At 37.2% G+C, this 17,257-nt stretch overlaps 1 protein-coding gene across 1 annotated transcript; it reads left to right on the forward strand.

Moving 5' to 3' along the window:
- The first annotated feature begins 10,616 nt into the window (after positions 1–10,616).
- LOC140231686 (valacyclovir hydrolase-like) lies at positions 10,617–16,330 on the forward strand. Its single transcript, XM_072311839.1, has 4 exons — positions 10,617–10,645; positions 12,897–13,003; positions 14,108–14,274; positions 16,154–16,330. The coding sequence occupies exons 1-4, from the start codon at positions 10,617–10,619 to the stop codon at positions 16,328–16,330; spliced, it is 480 nt and encodes a 159-aa protein (XP_072167940.1).
- The last annotated feature ends 927 nt before the right edge of the window (positions 16,331–17,257 follow it).

Genomic DNA, 17,257 nt, shown 5'->3' on the forward strand with positions numbered 1-17,257 from the left:
TCATAACGTAGTCGCGTGACTAATGCAGCGAGAATCAGAATTGTTATATTGCCTGCTGTGACGTCACGTCAGGTCATGTAATTCCAGAATTTACCGGCTGGCGACGGGGCCAGAATAGAATAATGAGTATTCAAGGCTTCTAGAATTGTCTCTCGACCCTAATTAATCTTGCGAAATGAAGAAAAAAAAATCTTGGACAAGATCATCGACCAGGCTAAGAACTTAAGAACGGTCTACGAACGGTCTACAAACGCTGGTTTCGTACGGACTTCTTAAGAAGATCTTACGAAATTGTCTAAAAATCATTTGTACGGCGTTCGTAGCAGTTCTTAATTTTTATTTGTGACCGAGCCATTACACTGCGTGACAGGAGCCAAACTGCACACTTTGTTTACGTGTTATGATAGCCTCCATTTTCAATGGTACTATCGAATTTTATGACGGCACCCCCAAGTATGGATACATTAGGGTGAGCTGTTACGAACGAGTCGAAGTTTATGATTGCCATAGGTGCCTACCAGGAAATAGAACCGGGCATCCGGGAAGAAAGTACTGCACATGTGACTACTGTTTCACTCTCGTGCACACGTACATCCACAGAGGAGAATTTTTCACGTGTAGGAAATTATAGTACAGGACTAATACAAACGTATGATCATAGCCCTTGTACGCATCTAAACTGGTCAAACCTTACAATCTACATTACATTACATTACAAAGAGACTCAAATCTGTGAACTCTTCTCTGAATCCTACACTCTGTTATACGCACTCAAAGCAACAAAATAATATACTTAATAATAAAACTTTTCACAGAACTATCAAATCATGACATTTTCACGAAAGGGGGACATCTGTTGCAACCTCAAAATGCAACTTTAAGTGATGACGTCGTCAGCTTGAGTCTTCGTTGATCTGTATACAAATCTTCACATTTCCTCTTTCATTTTGATTCTAAGCCAAGACGAATAAGATGGCTCCTGAATTGTTAACACCTTGTTAATGCCATTGCATAGCTAGAACTGTGAGAAAACGATAAAGGACACCTATATAACATCTCCTTTTCGAGTTTGCTTACGTTGTTGGGACCATCATGGCAATGCAAATGTGTACTGCGTAAATTTGGTGAAAACATGCATGTAGGTGAAACGTTGAAATCCCGTAAACTGTCTAATTTTAATTCTGGTTTTGCTGAAACAACGAAAAACTAGAAATGTCGCTATGGCGACTGATGCCTCCGCCATAATGCATGATTCTCCCAATAGGCGTATAGTACAATGTCTTCACAATGTGTGATCCATGACAGTTTCACATAACTGCCATATATTGAAATGACATGTTTGTCAGAAATGTCTTGAACTGGGTTTGCTATAATTTTCTAAAAGTGCAGGTACACATATTTGGGGAATTTTGGGGAAGTTTATGCATTGAGTAATTTCCAAGGTATGAAGAAAGAGTGTGATGATGGTACAAAATAGATTTTTGTGTGTGTGTGTGTGTGTGTGTGTTTTTTTTTTTTTTTTTTTGGGGGGGGGGGGCATTGAAACCTGGCCTTTGACCCTTAACCTTTGACCTTCTGGCTGGAAATTTCCCGGAGAATCTCCATTAGGTAATGCATGTATTAAGTTTTGAAACTAATAATACAAGCATTGCATATACTAGTATATGAGGGAAATAGTAAAATTTTGAGGAGTTGACCTTGACCTTTGACCCCTGACTATTGACCCATGACCCCTAAATTCCCTAGATAATCCCTGCCAGACAGTACATGCATATGTACCAAATTCCACGAAGATACATTGAACCATTTGCAAGAAAAGTGATATTGCAACATTTTCACCTAACCTTTGACCTTTTGACCTTTGACCTTATGACATGAAACTCTCTCTGGAAAATCTTTACGCAGTAGTACATGTCCACACCAAGTTTCAAGAAAATACCTTTGTGCATTGCATAGATATGGGGGAAATTGCAGCATTTGTAGCATTTAACCTTGACCTTTTGACCTTTGACCTCTTGCCAATGTCACTAAAATCTACTCAACTAATTGTCCCATCATACATCATCCTTGGACCAAGTTTGGTGAAAGCTGCTTCATCCAGTTTTGAGTTATCACGTAAACAGATAAATTTTAGGATTTGACCTTGATCTTTGACCTTTGACCTCTTTCCGATTTCACTGAAAAACTAATCAAGTAATTGTCCCATCATACATCATCCTCCAACAAGTTTGGTGAAATTTGCTCCATCCAGTCTTGAGTTATCGCGTAAACGGATACAATTTCATGATTTGACCTTGACCTTTGACCTTTGACCTTTAGCCGATTTCACCCAAAATCTAACCAAATAATTGCCCCATCATACTTCATACTTGGACCAAGTTTGGTGAAATTCCAGTAAATATCACTCAAGTTATTGCGTAAACGAAAGCGGACGGACGTACGGACGTACGTACGTACGGACGGACAACCCGAAAACATAATGCCTCCGGCACCACTTCGTGGCGGAGGCATAAAAAAACTGTCTTGACTTTAGCCTTAATAAAAAAAAAAACTGTCTTGATTTTACCCTTAAAGAAAGAACTAAGGAATGAACACAATTACTACACAACACAGCACACCACATAGACACACGAGCACGGACAATACTACGACAAGATGCCATACTTCAGAATATGATATAGGGAGAGGGATGCAGACTGAGTTATAAAATTATGTTAAATACATAAAAAGAAAGAGAACAAAAAGAACAACAACAAGAGCAAAAACGGCAATAAAAAGAACTAAGCTATTACGACTTTTTATATTGTATTTGTTTGTTTGTCTGATTTATTTCTTCAACATGATTTTGTACATGAATCAAAATTCTTTTCAGCAATATCTTAGAAAACATCAAATTACAATGTATATGATTTAATGGGAAAAAATGATATGAGTACATTAATTCTATTACCAAAATATATTGTATTATTAAGTACTTTACCGTAGGGTATATAAGGTAAGTAATTACCAAAGAAAATATTCTGAAGGACTGCCACTATAAACGAATGCTTGAAAACGTGGCAGGTCAGGAAACCTGGCCTGCGAAATCAATATACTTCCAGAATTGTTTTGTACTGAATGCGTCCTGTTGAAAACTCAGACTAACCAAACGCTGCATGGAGAAAAGATGTGGCACTATTAAAGCTTTTCAAGAATAGTGCAATTCCTTACCTTTCAAGACTTTTGAATTCTAAATCAATGTAAGTTGTTTTGAATTTTATTGTTAAGACGACTGCAACAAGTATCTGGTTGTAAAGAACGATAATTTATCATGCCTCTTCATTCTTTTACGTTTCCTCATTCTCCCTCTCTCCCTCCCTCTCTCTCTCTCTACTTAAGCCTTTTTTCTTTCTTCTCTTCTTCTCTCCTTCTACCTCCCCTTTTCCTGTTCAGAAGAGGTTATCAACATCATAACCCCTATATAATTACCCGATTATTTATAAGTTTTGCCATGTTGAATTACTTTTTTTTTTTTTATTGGTAAACCGCTCAGCTGTGTAATACCATGAGGTATACCGATAACTGATAGGACGACAATGTTTTGACTCGTGCACTATTGTATAATCATCAGCTATCCTTTCTAGGGAAGATATGTCTTTGTGATGGTAAATACTTTTCGCTTTCCCTACTTATAAAAGAAAGGTGATATGTAATGGTAAAGGCATAAGGATGCGGGAATGGAAATTGCGCAAAAACTCTGCAAATAAAAGTGAAAATTACTCGACTGGGCATGCATGGGCACTAATCTGATATATCTATCGATAAAGAATTATCCTTGAAGATTATTCCATATCATTTTTATTTGTGGGAATTAAGCTGAAAAGTGAAAAAACCGGCTTTTTAGAATGGAACAGTTTTAAACACTTCACATGACATAGCTCTGATTTACACTTTTGCGCAAATCTCTTGACTGGCTTGACTTTTGATTTATATGCTTTATCAATAAGTGAGACTTCATTTCATTCAATAAATAAACAAACAAAATTCAGCCAATACTATGTTAACGTTCAAATAATCGTCAGATTGATCAGCAAGACTGCAGCATCGATTATCGATCATCAAAGGCCCAAATACACCTGTGAAATTCTTTTGCACATCAATAGAAATCTGTTTGGAGAATTACAGCAAGTTTGAACTCCTATAACCGTCATTATGCTCTTTACCTCCTTGATTACTTGATACTTCATACTTGATACTGTAATCCCTTTTCCAGCTCCAAGAAGCTATACTGGGATGAACTACACTTGCGTGCTGTCGGGAGGTGCTATACAGTGATGATCTCTTTTTACAATAAAAGTGTGCGCTGTGCGAGTAAAATCTGAATACATCTCTTTTTTTTTAAGGACGAGGGATCAAGAAGAAGGTTGCAAGGATGTAATAGAGGGAATAGCAGCCTCTCTAAATATTGTCAAGGTCGTGACATGCACCATCTATAGGTAGACGCTTCCAGATCCAAATTGTCCTTGGAAAGAATGAGTACTTAAATGCATCAATGGATGTCTTGGGTATGATAAATTGAAAGGACTATACCTTCATATACATAAGGATTGAGTGAATGCAGCAATACTGTAGAATTCACACTGTCATCAGCGAGAGTTTGAGGAAAAATCGGACAATCCGTTTATTCTTGCAATTCTTGCAGTGCCAACACAGTCATTGCTGGATGAGAAGACTACTAAAGTGTATGATGTCACATGTGTAGAACGATGTATGGAAAATGTAAAGAGAATTCCACAAAAATTCATTATAAAAAATAGTACACATTCCCTCGACTCGCTACTCACGTATGTTAAGGGTAACATCATTCTGTACATGTTCGAGGCTGTCAATATGTGGCTTTGCTGATCTTTTTTCCCCTGTGTATCTATTTCCAAAAATTATATCGGACATCCTCCCCACCAAAAAAAAAAAAAAAAATAGAAAAAAAAATATATATATAGTCCATGCCGATCACCAATTAAAAAATGTAAATGAACTAACATTTTATACAATAGACTGGCAAGGCAAACTCCATGTGCGTCTAACGTAGATTGTCTAAGGCAATTTCCTATGGATTAACAGTCTGCTTCCGATAAGAAGTCTGATAAGAACAAGGAAAGGAAGGTAGATATGCAATATTTTTTCAGGACAAATGTCCTATCGAATAAAGATTTTAACAATATTTTCAAAGGCTGACTATATATAGCTACCGTTTTTTTAATGGAAAGGACATTGTATAAACTGTGCATGCCTACAAAAAACATAGGTTTTCCCGGCCAATTTCACACTTTTGAAAGTGCATTTGATAAAGGCTCATTCAATTTACAAAAACTCTCGTTATCGCACAGTCTGTCTTTAAAAATTGCAACTTGTGCGCTCAAGTCAGCATTTCGATCACTAAAATTTGCACAACAATATAGTATGTGGCTTTCGAATTCGTGAAAACGGTATTCAAATTGGCAGGTACTGTACGTTCATTCAAATTCGCCATCACTGACCGAAAAGGGTATATGAGTCATTCAATCGCGCGAATGTGCAGTCAAATTTCAAATATATAATTTATTCTAATTTACGTCATGCTATTTCTGTTTTGAAAAGGTGAAACATATAAACATGTGTATTTCAATGTGACTTTTTGTTTCATTCACGCATTGTAAAAGCATCATATTTTTTACCCTATATGTTGTTCTTTAACACCCCTTTTCTGTCATATATATCATTAGAGGCCTACATGTACCAGTACCTGCAGACTCACTTCACCTTCTTGGATACAGTCATGACAGCACAAATTAGATACAGACGTATATCTCAAGAAGACAGAGAAAAAAATATATATAAAATCATCTGAGGATCATAACCTTGACTACCAATAGAACTGGCCAACACACTTAAAGCGTCAACGGTCAGATAAGTTGTGGCCAAATTCTCTATCTTCGGACTGGGAGACTCAATTAGCACATTGAGAAAAAAAAATTGTTGTCTAAATCTCTAACATAAATAAGAAAATATTAAATGTTATGATGCTTACAAAACAATAACTGTGATGAAAGAAAGTAAAGAAAGAACCAAAGCATAAACATGTCTGCTAAAGTGACTCCAGAACATGTTAAATTGGATGCCCAAAATGAATTGGAATGAACGGGCTAAGCATAACGAGATTGTATCATTCTAAATTGAATGAAAGAATAGCGAAGAGGTGCTGGAGTTGAAAAAAAAAGTGTTGGTTAGAATGAGGGCTGTAATTCGAATGCTCCAAAATGAATTTGAATAAAGATCACAAAATTGAAATACCGAACATGTCATCTAGGCTTAATTTTGCTAAACTGAATGCAGCAATAAGGAATTGAACTGAAAGAGGCACGAAATTGACTGGGAAAACCTAGATATACAGCGTTTGAGGAGTTTTTGTTGGATTAAAGACCGAGATGTGGTGAAATGAAAACTAGTTCAGAACATGATGGCACTTTATGAAGGGGGCTGAAATACAATGTAGATAAGAAATCAAGTAAAGAAGAAAGTCAAATGTTTAAGTTTCCAACATTGGGTCTGGTCTTGTTCATTCTTAAAATAATCAAGAACTGTTGATAACAGGTAGGCGTGCTGAGAAAGTTATGAGGATTTTTTTCTTAAATTGAAACTTTAAGTGTTAAGCAAGAACGTGTATAGTTCTGCGTATATAGAAACAGGGAGGTGAGAGAAAATAAAGTATAAACTTAGAAATACAAATTTCTAATCGCTTATGTGCACTTTTTATATCAAGCGATTGATACAATTTTGCGGGGTCTTATTGTGAGAAGGACCCCGTGTGGAGCCGGAAAATTTATAAACATTCAATTTTTGACGGGAAATGTATACAAACGCTGCCAGGGAATGTTGTTTTGTTCAAATCATCGGTATTACCGATGGTACAATAACGATGAACTTGATGTCTATGAAAACTGCCCACGAATCTTTACCATTTTCATTTTCTTTAAAACCCCAAACAGATTTTCACCACACTTGGCAGATAACATCTTTAATTTGATGAGATCTTACATTTACATTCATTTAAATGAGCTGCCCCTCCCCAAACCTTCTTGGGCGGGGGGGGGGGGGGGGGGGTTGTTGAAGCCTCAGAGTCCCTAAGCTCTGGATTTTCTCTTTATCTTCTTGATTAGAACTGAATAATATGATAGAGCTAAGTGCTATGAAGACAGTAATGACTGAAGTTTCATGTTTGATTATGGCGGTATCTAGGCGTGCCCTGATAGGGGGAGGGGCAGTGGCGTATCTAGGGGGGGGGGGGCAAGGGGGGCACGTGCCCCGGGCGCCACTCCTTGGGGGCGCAAAAAAAACGAAAAAAATAACGAAGAAGAAGAAGAAAAAAAAAAAGGAGAAGAAGAAGGAAAAAAAAAACCTCGCCCGGAAGGGGGAGGGAGAATGGTGGGGGGGGGGGGGGGGAAGGGGCAGAAAACCAAATCAAACAAGATAAAAACAAAACATGATGATGACGCGGACAAAAGCTAATGACAATGTTTATTGTGTTCACACAAAAATTCCATGTTCTATGAGCTGAAATACACAAATTTTCGGCTCGCTTGCTGCGCTCGCTCGCCAAAATTTATGTAAAAAAGAAGGTAAGAACAAAACGTGATGATGACAAAATGACAGTGTCTATTGTGTTCACACATGTCATTTTATATTTAGCAGGCAAAATGTTTCATGGAGCAGCGGCTGCAATTTCTTTCGTTCTGAAGCGATCGCCAATTGAATTTTCGCATTTTCAGCCGCTTTTTGAAAATCATCATCTCTCTCTGTATGTCTGGACGTGGTTGACATTGATACTCAACAGCAATGAAAACAGGAAGAAACACCACAATAACAATACTCTGCAATTCATTCTCGAATCTTTCAAAGTGCAATTTTTATAGCGAGCGAGTAAACGACAAAAGAACTGGCTGATAACGTACTCAAAACCACGGGTAGTGAGTGAGCAGACGACAGAAACAACGGGCTCATAATGTATCCACAACCACAGGTGGAGCTCGATATGCGACTGACACATTTTCAGAAGCCTCTAGGCATCGAGTTACACTTAAAGACCAAGTTACACTTTAAGACCGTCCTACACGTCTCGTTCACCCAAGTCACTAGTCTCCGAATCGTGGCCAGTGCGCGAGTACCGTACCGAGTCGAGTGCTAGTGCCATGCGCCATCAGCCGCTTTGCCAGGCGCACGGCGTATGGAGGTCGTTTAATTGCGGGGGCGCGGGCGGGCGGGCGGGCGGCAAGGAAGGACCGACCCACCGCATCCGCCCCGTCCCTTTCGTTGGACGTCCTCGAGGCTCATCATTGGAGGATGTAAGGGAGGTGAGCAAACACAACAACACTAAAACTGTGAAAACCCTGCTCTAAACCAAGTTCCACTTCATCTCCGCACCTGCTTTGATAAAATCAGCACTCAATGACTCCTTGCAAAAATGCAAAGGCTCCTTGCAAAGAAGAATTTCATGCGAAAAATAGAATGCATGAGAAGTACCAGCGCTTGTTGCTAAGTGAGGCAAGCTTTTAGAGCCGAACAGGGAGAGTGAGCACATCACAATGAAAAAGGCACTACCCCCCCCCCCCCCCATCATATTCGGCCCAGGGGCCTGTCTTATAAAGACTTGTGATAGAAATCAATCACAAGTTTTTGTGTGCTGCAATGCAAGTTGCGATTGATTTGGGGACTTATGATTGATTTGAAGGCTTTATAAGACGGGGCCCAGGTGTCGGCTTCACCAGGGTGAGTTCAACCCCTTCACACACCGTTCTCTTGAAGACGTTTAAATCACCCCAGTTTTATACAGTTAGTTCGAGACAGAAGTTTAGTCCTTTTAGTAGAGCAATTTCGCGGAATGTTCGTCATGTAAAGTCGCTCATTAACTAAATACGAAGATTACACAATGAATTTCAAAGTTTAACATGTTTTCGCAGAAGATATCGTCTGTCATATTCACGTGTAGGCCCTAAATGTAGGCCTAGATGAATTATTTGTAGCGAAGAAATGATTTGTCAATCATTTATTTATGAATAGGGCCTATAGCAACTATTTATGTCTTTCCATTCCTTTAAAAAATCGGCATTGCCGTGAAATGCAAAAATTAAGGTTAAGGACTTGATTTCTTACAGCCTGTCCATTTTTTTTTTTTTAATTGAAGGAGAAAATGGTGCTGCGTATAGGGCCTATAGCTTAGAAGGAAACATCCATGGTGAGCCATGACGACAATATGTATGATGATATCTAATAATTTGGGACTGATATCACTGCTCCAAGAAAACTAACCGAATGTAAAATAGAATCCACAACTTTTTTTCTTTTTTTTGGTGGTGAAACGTTGCAGTTTTAATTAAGGTTCTTCTTATTTCTTGAGCTCAATCCGATTTTCAAGTAATATTCTCATTTCTTAACGGAAGGGTAAATGACCAAATAGACTGAGAAAGGGGGAATGTCATGTGATGAACAGTTTACCAAGTGTAAGGGTGGCACAAAGTATTGTGTAATCAATCTTGATGAACTCCTTTACCACCACCTAAGACAATCAGAGTGCGTGTAAAGGTGTCACGTACACAATAACTTATTATGCAGTCTCCTTTATAATATTATAGTCGCAGTGGGCCTGCACGGTTGGATTACGACAGAAGCACTTCGGTGAGGTAAGCCTACTGCATTATGTAATTCGTGGATCATTTTGCTGTTTTGTTTTTGGTTTTTTTTTTTCGTTAGAGCGATGTTTTCCCTTCACTTAAATTCACAATAACTAATAGCAGGAAAGTTACAAAAATGGAAAATTCAAGAATTTATAGCCTTTACATGCAGTTTCACTTAAGTCTCATTGCTATAATGTTTAGCTTCTGGGCTCATTATGTCTAAAACACTCCTTTCAGATACTGTTATTATCAGCAATTTACAATTTTTCCGCTTACAATACGAGGTCCTTCCGCTATACACGTCGGTGTACCTATACGCTACGCAAACTGATTAAGAACCTGTGCCCACTGTTTAAGATATAGGCCTATAACTGCATCCATAGCATGATCAATGACTTGTGGGCCCTATGGTAATGCCCGGTCAGTAAAGGACCATTCATTATAGCTGACCTATTCCATCTGTTGGAGTACCATTATAGGCCAAAATATAACGTAGGACCTATTGTGATATTAATATCGCTACACTGTACTTTAGAATAACCCCGCAGAGAAGGCCAACTTCATTGACCTAAGCTCATTAACCCCCCTCCCCCACCAAGACTGGTCAACCGATGATATCACTAAGTATGACCTTTCTCTTTTGATAGGACAAAACCTTGTCCTTTCATCATAAAAGATGTTCATCACACAACGGACTCGCCCACGGACAAATTTCTATGAAAGTCCTTGTTCAAAGGGTGAACAGCTGCCAAGTAGTACCAGCGGATGTGTATGGGGATATACTATGGCATTGCAAGGATTATACTTTACACTGTTAACAGTGAAATGGAAGGTTAACGTTGTGATGATACGAATTTGGGCATTATATTCTGAGCTGTAGAACGAAAAAGACAACTCCTCTATAAGGCTGCTACGATTTAGGTTCTAATCATGGCGGAAAATCAGCATCTGGAAAGCAGGTAAAGTAGAAATTTTACGTATTTTCACAGTTCGTAAACGATTCTCCCATGATTACAAGGTCATACAAAACATAATTATAGGCATTATGTAAGACATATTAGTGTTGGCTGCATTATTATGGGGAGGGGGTGATGCAAAAGAAAAATAACGTGTTAGTACATCATTGATGTTTGCTATGATTGAAACTATAAGTATTTTCAGACTTGAAAAGGAGTATAAGTACATGTGGAGAATGAATATTACAACCATGACAATGGGCACTTTTATTGTTTCCGTCACTCAACATAACAAGTTGCGGACATTATTTTGATGTAAGTAAGGACCGCCACACGAGTTTTATTATTAAAAAGCGACTAATGGCATTATAATCATGTTTACTGTTCTTGTTGACAGAGTTTCAAAATCCATGATATCAGTTCAATTTGCTACGTTTGTACTTGGACATTGTTAGAAAAAAAAAGTTTTATACGCATCACTCTTTGCTTATTTTGCTCAATTTATGAAAGAACAATTGCATTTTATGGCTAAGAAGATGGTCAGTATCTGGATTTGTTAGAAACGATACCACGTGACTGTTACCAGTCAGAATATGATGATAGACATTACCTGTCTATCATCTGATTATTACATAAATCCATCAAAAGGAGATAACCCATTTACAACTTCTGTCCATCTTAGTATTCACTAGTCAAAACTTTTGGCAATCAAAGTAAATTTACTTTAAAAAAGTGTACATGCACTTATGTCAAATGCACAAAGTATGTGGTGGTGGTGGTGGGGGGGGGGGGGTCTATATGGTAAAAACAGTGGTGGATACCGAAACACATTTCTTACCACTAACACGATATGTGGTGGTGCACATTGCGCTGTAGGTCTAAGCAACAGTTTCTATATATGTGATAAACACTTCGATTCTGTTATGGCATTAGCTTTGAGCATCTTGGTATAATTTTTTTCCTCCGTAAAATTTGATTAAGAAGTTCTCTTGCAAAACTTAACCTCATTCTCAATGATGATTTAACATAATCCAGACTCACTGAAATATACTGGCCATCTAATGTGTTTATAAGTTATTTCACTGTCTTACAAACAAGTTAGTTAGCGATAAAGGTTGCTGAAACATGATCGTGTCAAGGACTAAGTATACTAGTGCCATAAGAATTGTAATGCTTTGGTGGGAATTACCGAATAATCTGGATATATTTTGCATATATAGTATGAAATGTTTCAACATCGTTTCTAACGATGTGATTGTATTCCACCATTCAATTTGCATTGTTACATTGATATTTGAATATTGTAAGCAGATCTTTTTCAATAATAATTCCTCCGACTTGCCTTCTAACTACAGTGAGAGAATATATTTCATCTGTTGCAATTCGAAGAGCAGGGGCTGATCCAGGAATTTTGTAAAGGGGGGGGGGGGCGTAATTAATATTTCTGGTGCCACTTCCGGGTTTCATTTCATTTTTTTTTGTTTTTATTTCTTTTGTTTTTAACGATAAATAAAGGTGGGGGGGGGGGGGGCATGCGCCTCTTGCGCCCCCTCTGGATCCGCCACTGGAAGAGTAACATTCAACTCTACCAGCGCTTGTTCACATCTATCTGTATACTAGAACCTACTCGTAAGCGGTGTTTATTGAAGAAAGATAAGGAATGCAAAGGTTCAGTAGACTTGTTGCTCTATACTCCGGAATATGTGGCTTTAAAATAAAGTAAAATATTTATGGATCAAATGTCATTTTAGTCAATCGTATAAAAGGTTTCACTAAACCTATTATACTGACTGAAAAAGAAGAAAATGTGATAAAAAAGTCCTTTCATTTGTGTGTGTGTGTGTGTGTGTGTGTGTGTGTGTGTGTGCATGTATGTGTATTTACAACAGGGGAGTAGTTTATTATGCTGCCTGTTGGTTAGTGTGACTATAGAACTATATACGCTCTGGTAATTTTCTTGAATTTTCAGAATGGAAAAAATTACCATGCCCTCTATCATTGACTGTTAGTGAAGCGTACCCTGTATGGTTCACTAGTAACTACTGGACAAATGAGAATGCCTTTTGTATTAATTCACATGAGGTGATGGCTGTTTCTGTGCTTTATAAATAGCATAACACGAACTAACTCCCCAAAGAACACCGTGTTTTTTTTTTTATCTGCCTCTCTGGTACCAGAGGGTAAAATGCAAATAACCACTGTATAGACATATCTCTTTTGATTTCTCATTTTGTTTGCCATATACTTTACACAGGTCACCAGGTTTCGAGAGTGGAAAGGTTTGGGTCAATGGAGTCGAACTGTACTACGAGAGAGTTGGACGTGGAGAGCATGTTCTACTGCTAATGCCAGGAGCCGTGGGTAAAGACATGTAACCATGATATGAACAGAGCCAAGTATATAGATCATCATTAATGTCGTATTCTTGTCCTTCTTTCGTGTCTCATAGAACGTTCTTAAATATTTTTCATATCAAAGCGTTTTTCCCTACTCTCCATGTCTCCTTCTTTCATTTCCTCCCATTCTTTCTCTCCCTTCCTCTCTCTCTCTCTCTCTCTCTCTCTCTCTCTCTAGATATATATATATACACACATATATATATGTATATATATATATATATTCATATATATTTATATATCCCTCTCTCTCTCTCTCTGTTCGGTCTCCTCCCCCTGTATACTTAAAGATTTATTTTGTCGTCATGAAATATATGTATTATTCACAATCATGATCATGTACTGAGAACTCGTGGTCCTGTTTATATGTCCATGATTTGTGAATAATATGTTTGATATTGTCATACTTATTTTGCTTAACAAGTGGAGAGATAAAACTTACTGAAACTGAAACATTGACACTATACGGCCTCGTATTATTTACTCCATGCAGAATTTGTAGGTATTTTTGTTCGAAAACCTTTCATCAGTTTGAGCAATGGCTAAGGTTATAAAACATTTTACAGTATTCCACTACTTGCACTCTGTATTTTGCTAAAATCTCCATACAACAATGGTCTCTCTCTCTCTCTCTCAATGATGTTTCTTAAATTTCATATGATATGAATTATTGGGTTTGACTCGTAAACAAATACATGAGTTTAAAAAAAAAACCAGTGATGTTAAGCCCTTTTCACGAATCCAAAAAGATTCCAAAGAATAATTGAATAATGGTTACAATTTTAAAACAAAAATTCTGCATTCAGGGATGAGAAAGTTAATATTAAAATGGAAAATGGATTTTTTTTTTTTAGTTAAAATGTTCGAACACATTCACATGCATCAGAATCAAATCAAATCAAATTATCTTTCAGTTACATTACAATTTATACAATATTGAACATCTCCTGACAATCAATTAAGTCATAACTATGTCAGACAGACGTTATCAGATTACGAAGAGCACTTATTGTGTTCACATGCAATCTATTCATGAATCATAAATTGATTTTTTTTTTTCCATCACAAGCTTCAATTCGGTCAAGCTTTCAGCCCCAGCTTGATACTCTGGACCGAGAAATCTTCACTCTAGTGGCGTTTGATCCACGGGGTTACGGTTGGTCGAGACCACCACGCCGAGACTTCCCCGAGGATTTCCTGCTGAGGGATGCAAGAGATGGAAGAGAACTCATGAGAGTAAGAATTCTACTACCAACCGGAATGGCATAACGCTATGTATATATCTACGTACGGAGGTTCGTTCGTCCAAAAATGAAATAGGGTTCGTCCGTCTGGAAATTAAAACAAACCTGCGTGTTTTTTTTTTTTGTTGTTTTTTTTTGTGTGGTTTTTTTTTTTGTGTGTGTGTGGTTTTTTTTTTTTTTTTTTTTTTGGTCTCTTTCATTTTTCATTTTCGGATTAACGGACAGCTGACGAACCTCCGAAATAACAAAACTTCATGAGAGTAAGAATAATTACAAAGTAGGTTTGTGAAGAGACCAGAAAACACAGATATTCTTCAAACAAAAATAGATCAAATTAATGTGAAGAAAATAGGTCCACTGTCGCTTTCAGGTCACATTTTGCGTCCCTATCTACCAATCTTACCTTTTTTTTTTTATCTCTTCTTTGTCTATGCTATGAAATTCGGAATGGAGTACTTTCGGCAACTCCGAACCGAGACGAGAAACGAGATAGCTGAAACAGGAGCAAACGAAAGTACATATTTTGCTGTCATTCCTATGTGATTCACATTTTTTTTTTTTGCATCGAAATTACAATTTCAAGTTTGAAAGCAAAAAAAAAAAAAAAGTTAGTTATCTATATTTTCTTTTTCTCTTTTTTTTCTGTTTTGATTTCTATGGTCTTTAAAGAGGAAATCCACCCAAAAATACGTAAACTTCAAAAGAAAGAGAAAACCAATCCCTACAGAACGATACAAAACGACAAAAATCGTATAAGAAATAAGGAAGATATGACATTTTGAAATTTCACATTTTTATTTTTTTTTGGAAAACATTTCTTGACCAGTTCTCATGAATATTCTAATGAGCGAGTTGATGTTACACCCTCACAATTTTTCATGTATATGTTTTATATATATGAAATTCGAAAAATTGTTATTTTTAGCCAATGCAGATGCACAATTAAAAGCATGTTCTTATACTATATATCAGAGATAACATTTGTTCTTTTTTTATTTTGGGTGGTTTTAAGGCAAGTTTTACATTTGTACAACTGAAATATGAGATTTTTGTCTTTTCTGTATATGAAATGAATATGAAATTGTGAGAGCGTGACATCGTATTCGTCTATTTATTTATTAATTCATTCATCTATTCATTCATTCATTCATTCATACATTCACTCACTCATTCCGTTTTCCTTTAGCAGGATAGCCATTTCAGCTCACCTTGAGCTGCCCTGCCAAAGGTCCCTGCAACACATACAAAAATACAAACTTACAGACATAGTTACTAACAGAGAGGAAAAACAGACAACAAATCATATAAATACAAAAAGCTGACATAAGAATCAAAACACTCTTTTATAAGTATTTCTTTAGGGATGTCCGCGGATTGTTTGATTCTATTCCTTTTTTGTTTGTTGTTTTTGTTTTTTTTACTGATATTGTAAATTTTGATATGAGTTAGGATGGGGAGGAGGAATACATGGGATGGGGATTCGTTATGAGAAGAGATGATGCGGAGTAAGACGTTGGGGAGGGGGAGGTTTTCGTTGCCTTTTTAATGATATATTTCATTTAGTGTATTTCTTTGAGATGTTGCATATCAATCAAATCCCTTTAATCAATCAGTTGATATTTCTGTAAAGATCGACATAAAATGTCTGAATTATTATATTTATTGATTTGAACGTTCAAATAGAGAAATAGGGTCTTCACTTTTGTATGACTCTATTGTGCAAAATGAATAAAAGAAATTAAACCAACATTTGGGAAAAGGTTATTCTGATGTGCACGCGCGTGAATTAATGTGTGTGCCCGTTACATGTATTATTGCATGCGAAGTTTGACTCCTCTATATGTTTATTTTATCTTGATCCGATCTCACAGGCTCTAGGTTACTCCAGGTTCAGTATTTTAGGCTGGTGTGCCGGTGGTATCTCTGCCTTGCTTCTTGCGGCAACCTATCCCGACGATGTGAATAAACTCGTGGTCTGGGGCTCGTTTGCTTACATGACTGATACACTGGTGGACACATTTGAGAGTACTGGACATTTTGTTTTCTGACAAGTTTCGTAACGTAAATTAAGGATTCTGTTTCATTCATCCAAAAGACACAGCCTCAATGGCTCTAAATCGGTTAATCTCCGTCGCTTAACCATGGTGATTGATTAGACTTGAGTACTGTATTAAGAAAGCACCATTAATTGCATGCTGTAATTTAGAAATGAAATATATCAAAGACTTACATTACTGAGCACATAGCAGTTGGTAGTTCGAGCATCTTAGTTTTCTCCCGAAATACAGGTCGTTTGCATAGAGTGACAAACACCAATGACAAATCTGATTACCAAACAATTAAAATGTTAACATGATGTTTGTAAGAACATTCATATGTTGTTTTTTTTTACTCTGCAGGATATTATCGACTTATATATTTTCCCCTGCCCCTCTTTTTTTTTCCATTACACTCTCTCTTACAGCTCTTCGTGACATAGATAGCTGGACTTTTAGACCAATTGTTGATGAGCTGACCACGGTCTACGGAGAGAAATACTTCCGAGACACATGGAATAACTTCTGTGACGCCATGAATACTTTCATTTCAAATCCAGATGGCGATATTTGCATAGAGGTGGGAAATAAGCAGAAATTTATGGTCAAATGGAAGCTTTCATCATTTGTGCTTAGAACTTCTCCCGTTTGAAAAAGAAACACAGCTAAATATGAATATAAATATGAATATAGTTCATTAGCAGGCTCAGAAGAGCTCTAATGCAATTGTAACTCTTGTGGCCACTGAAAAGTCCTTTCTCGATTACAACCAAATAAGCTTTGAATTGTCTTTCGGCGAGGGTAAAGGAGGTATCATCCATAAAATGATGAATATTTCCAAATTCCTTTACAGAGATATTCGTTATGAGCTCCCTCGTGGAGACATTAATTATAAGCCCCCTCGTGGAGACACGTATTATGAGCTCCCTCGTGGAGACA

This window comes from Diadema setosum, chromosome 8 (genome assembly GCF_964275005.1).
Source record: "Diadema setosum chromosome 8, eeDiaSeto1, whole genome shotgun sequence".
Classification (NCBI taxonomy): Eukaryota; Metazoa; Echinodermata; class Echinoidea; order Diadematoida; family Diadematidae; genus Diadema; species Diadema setosum.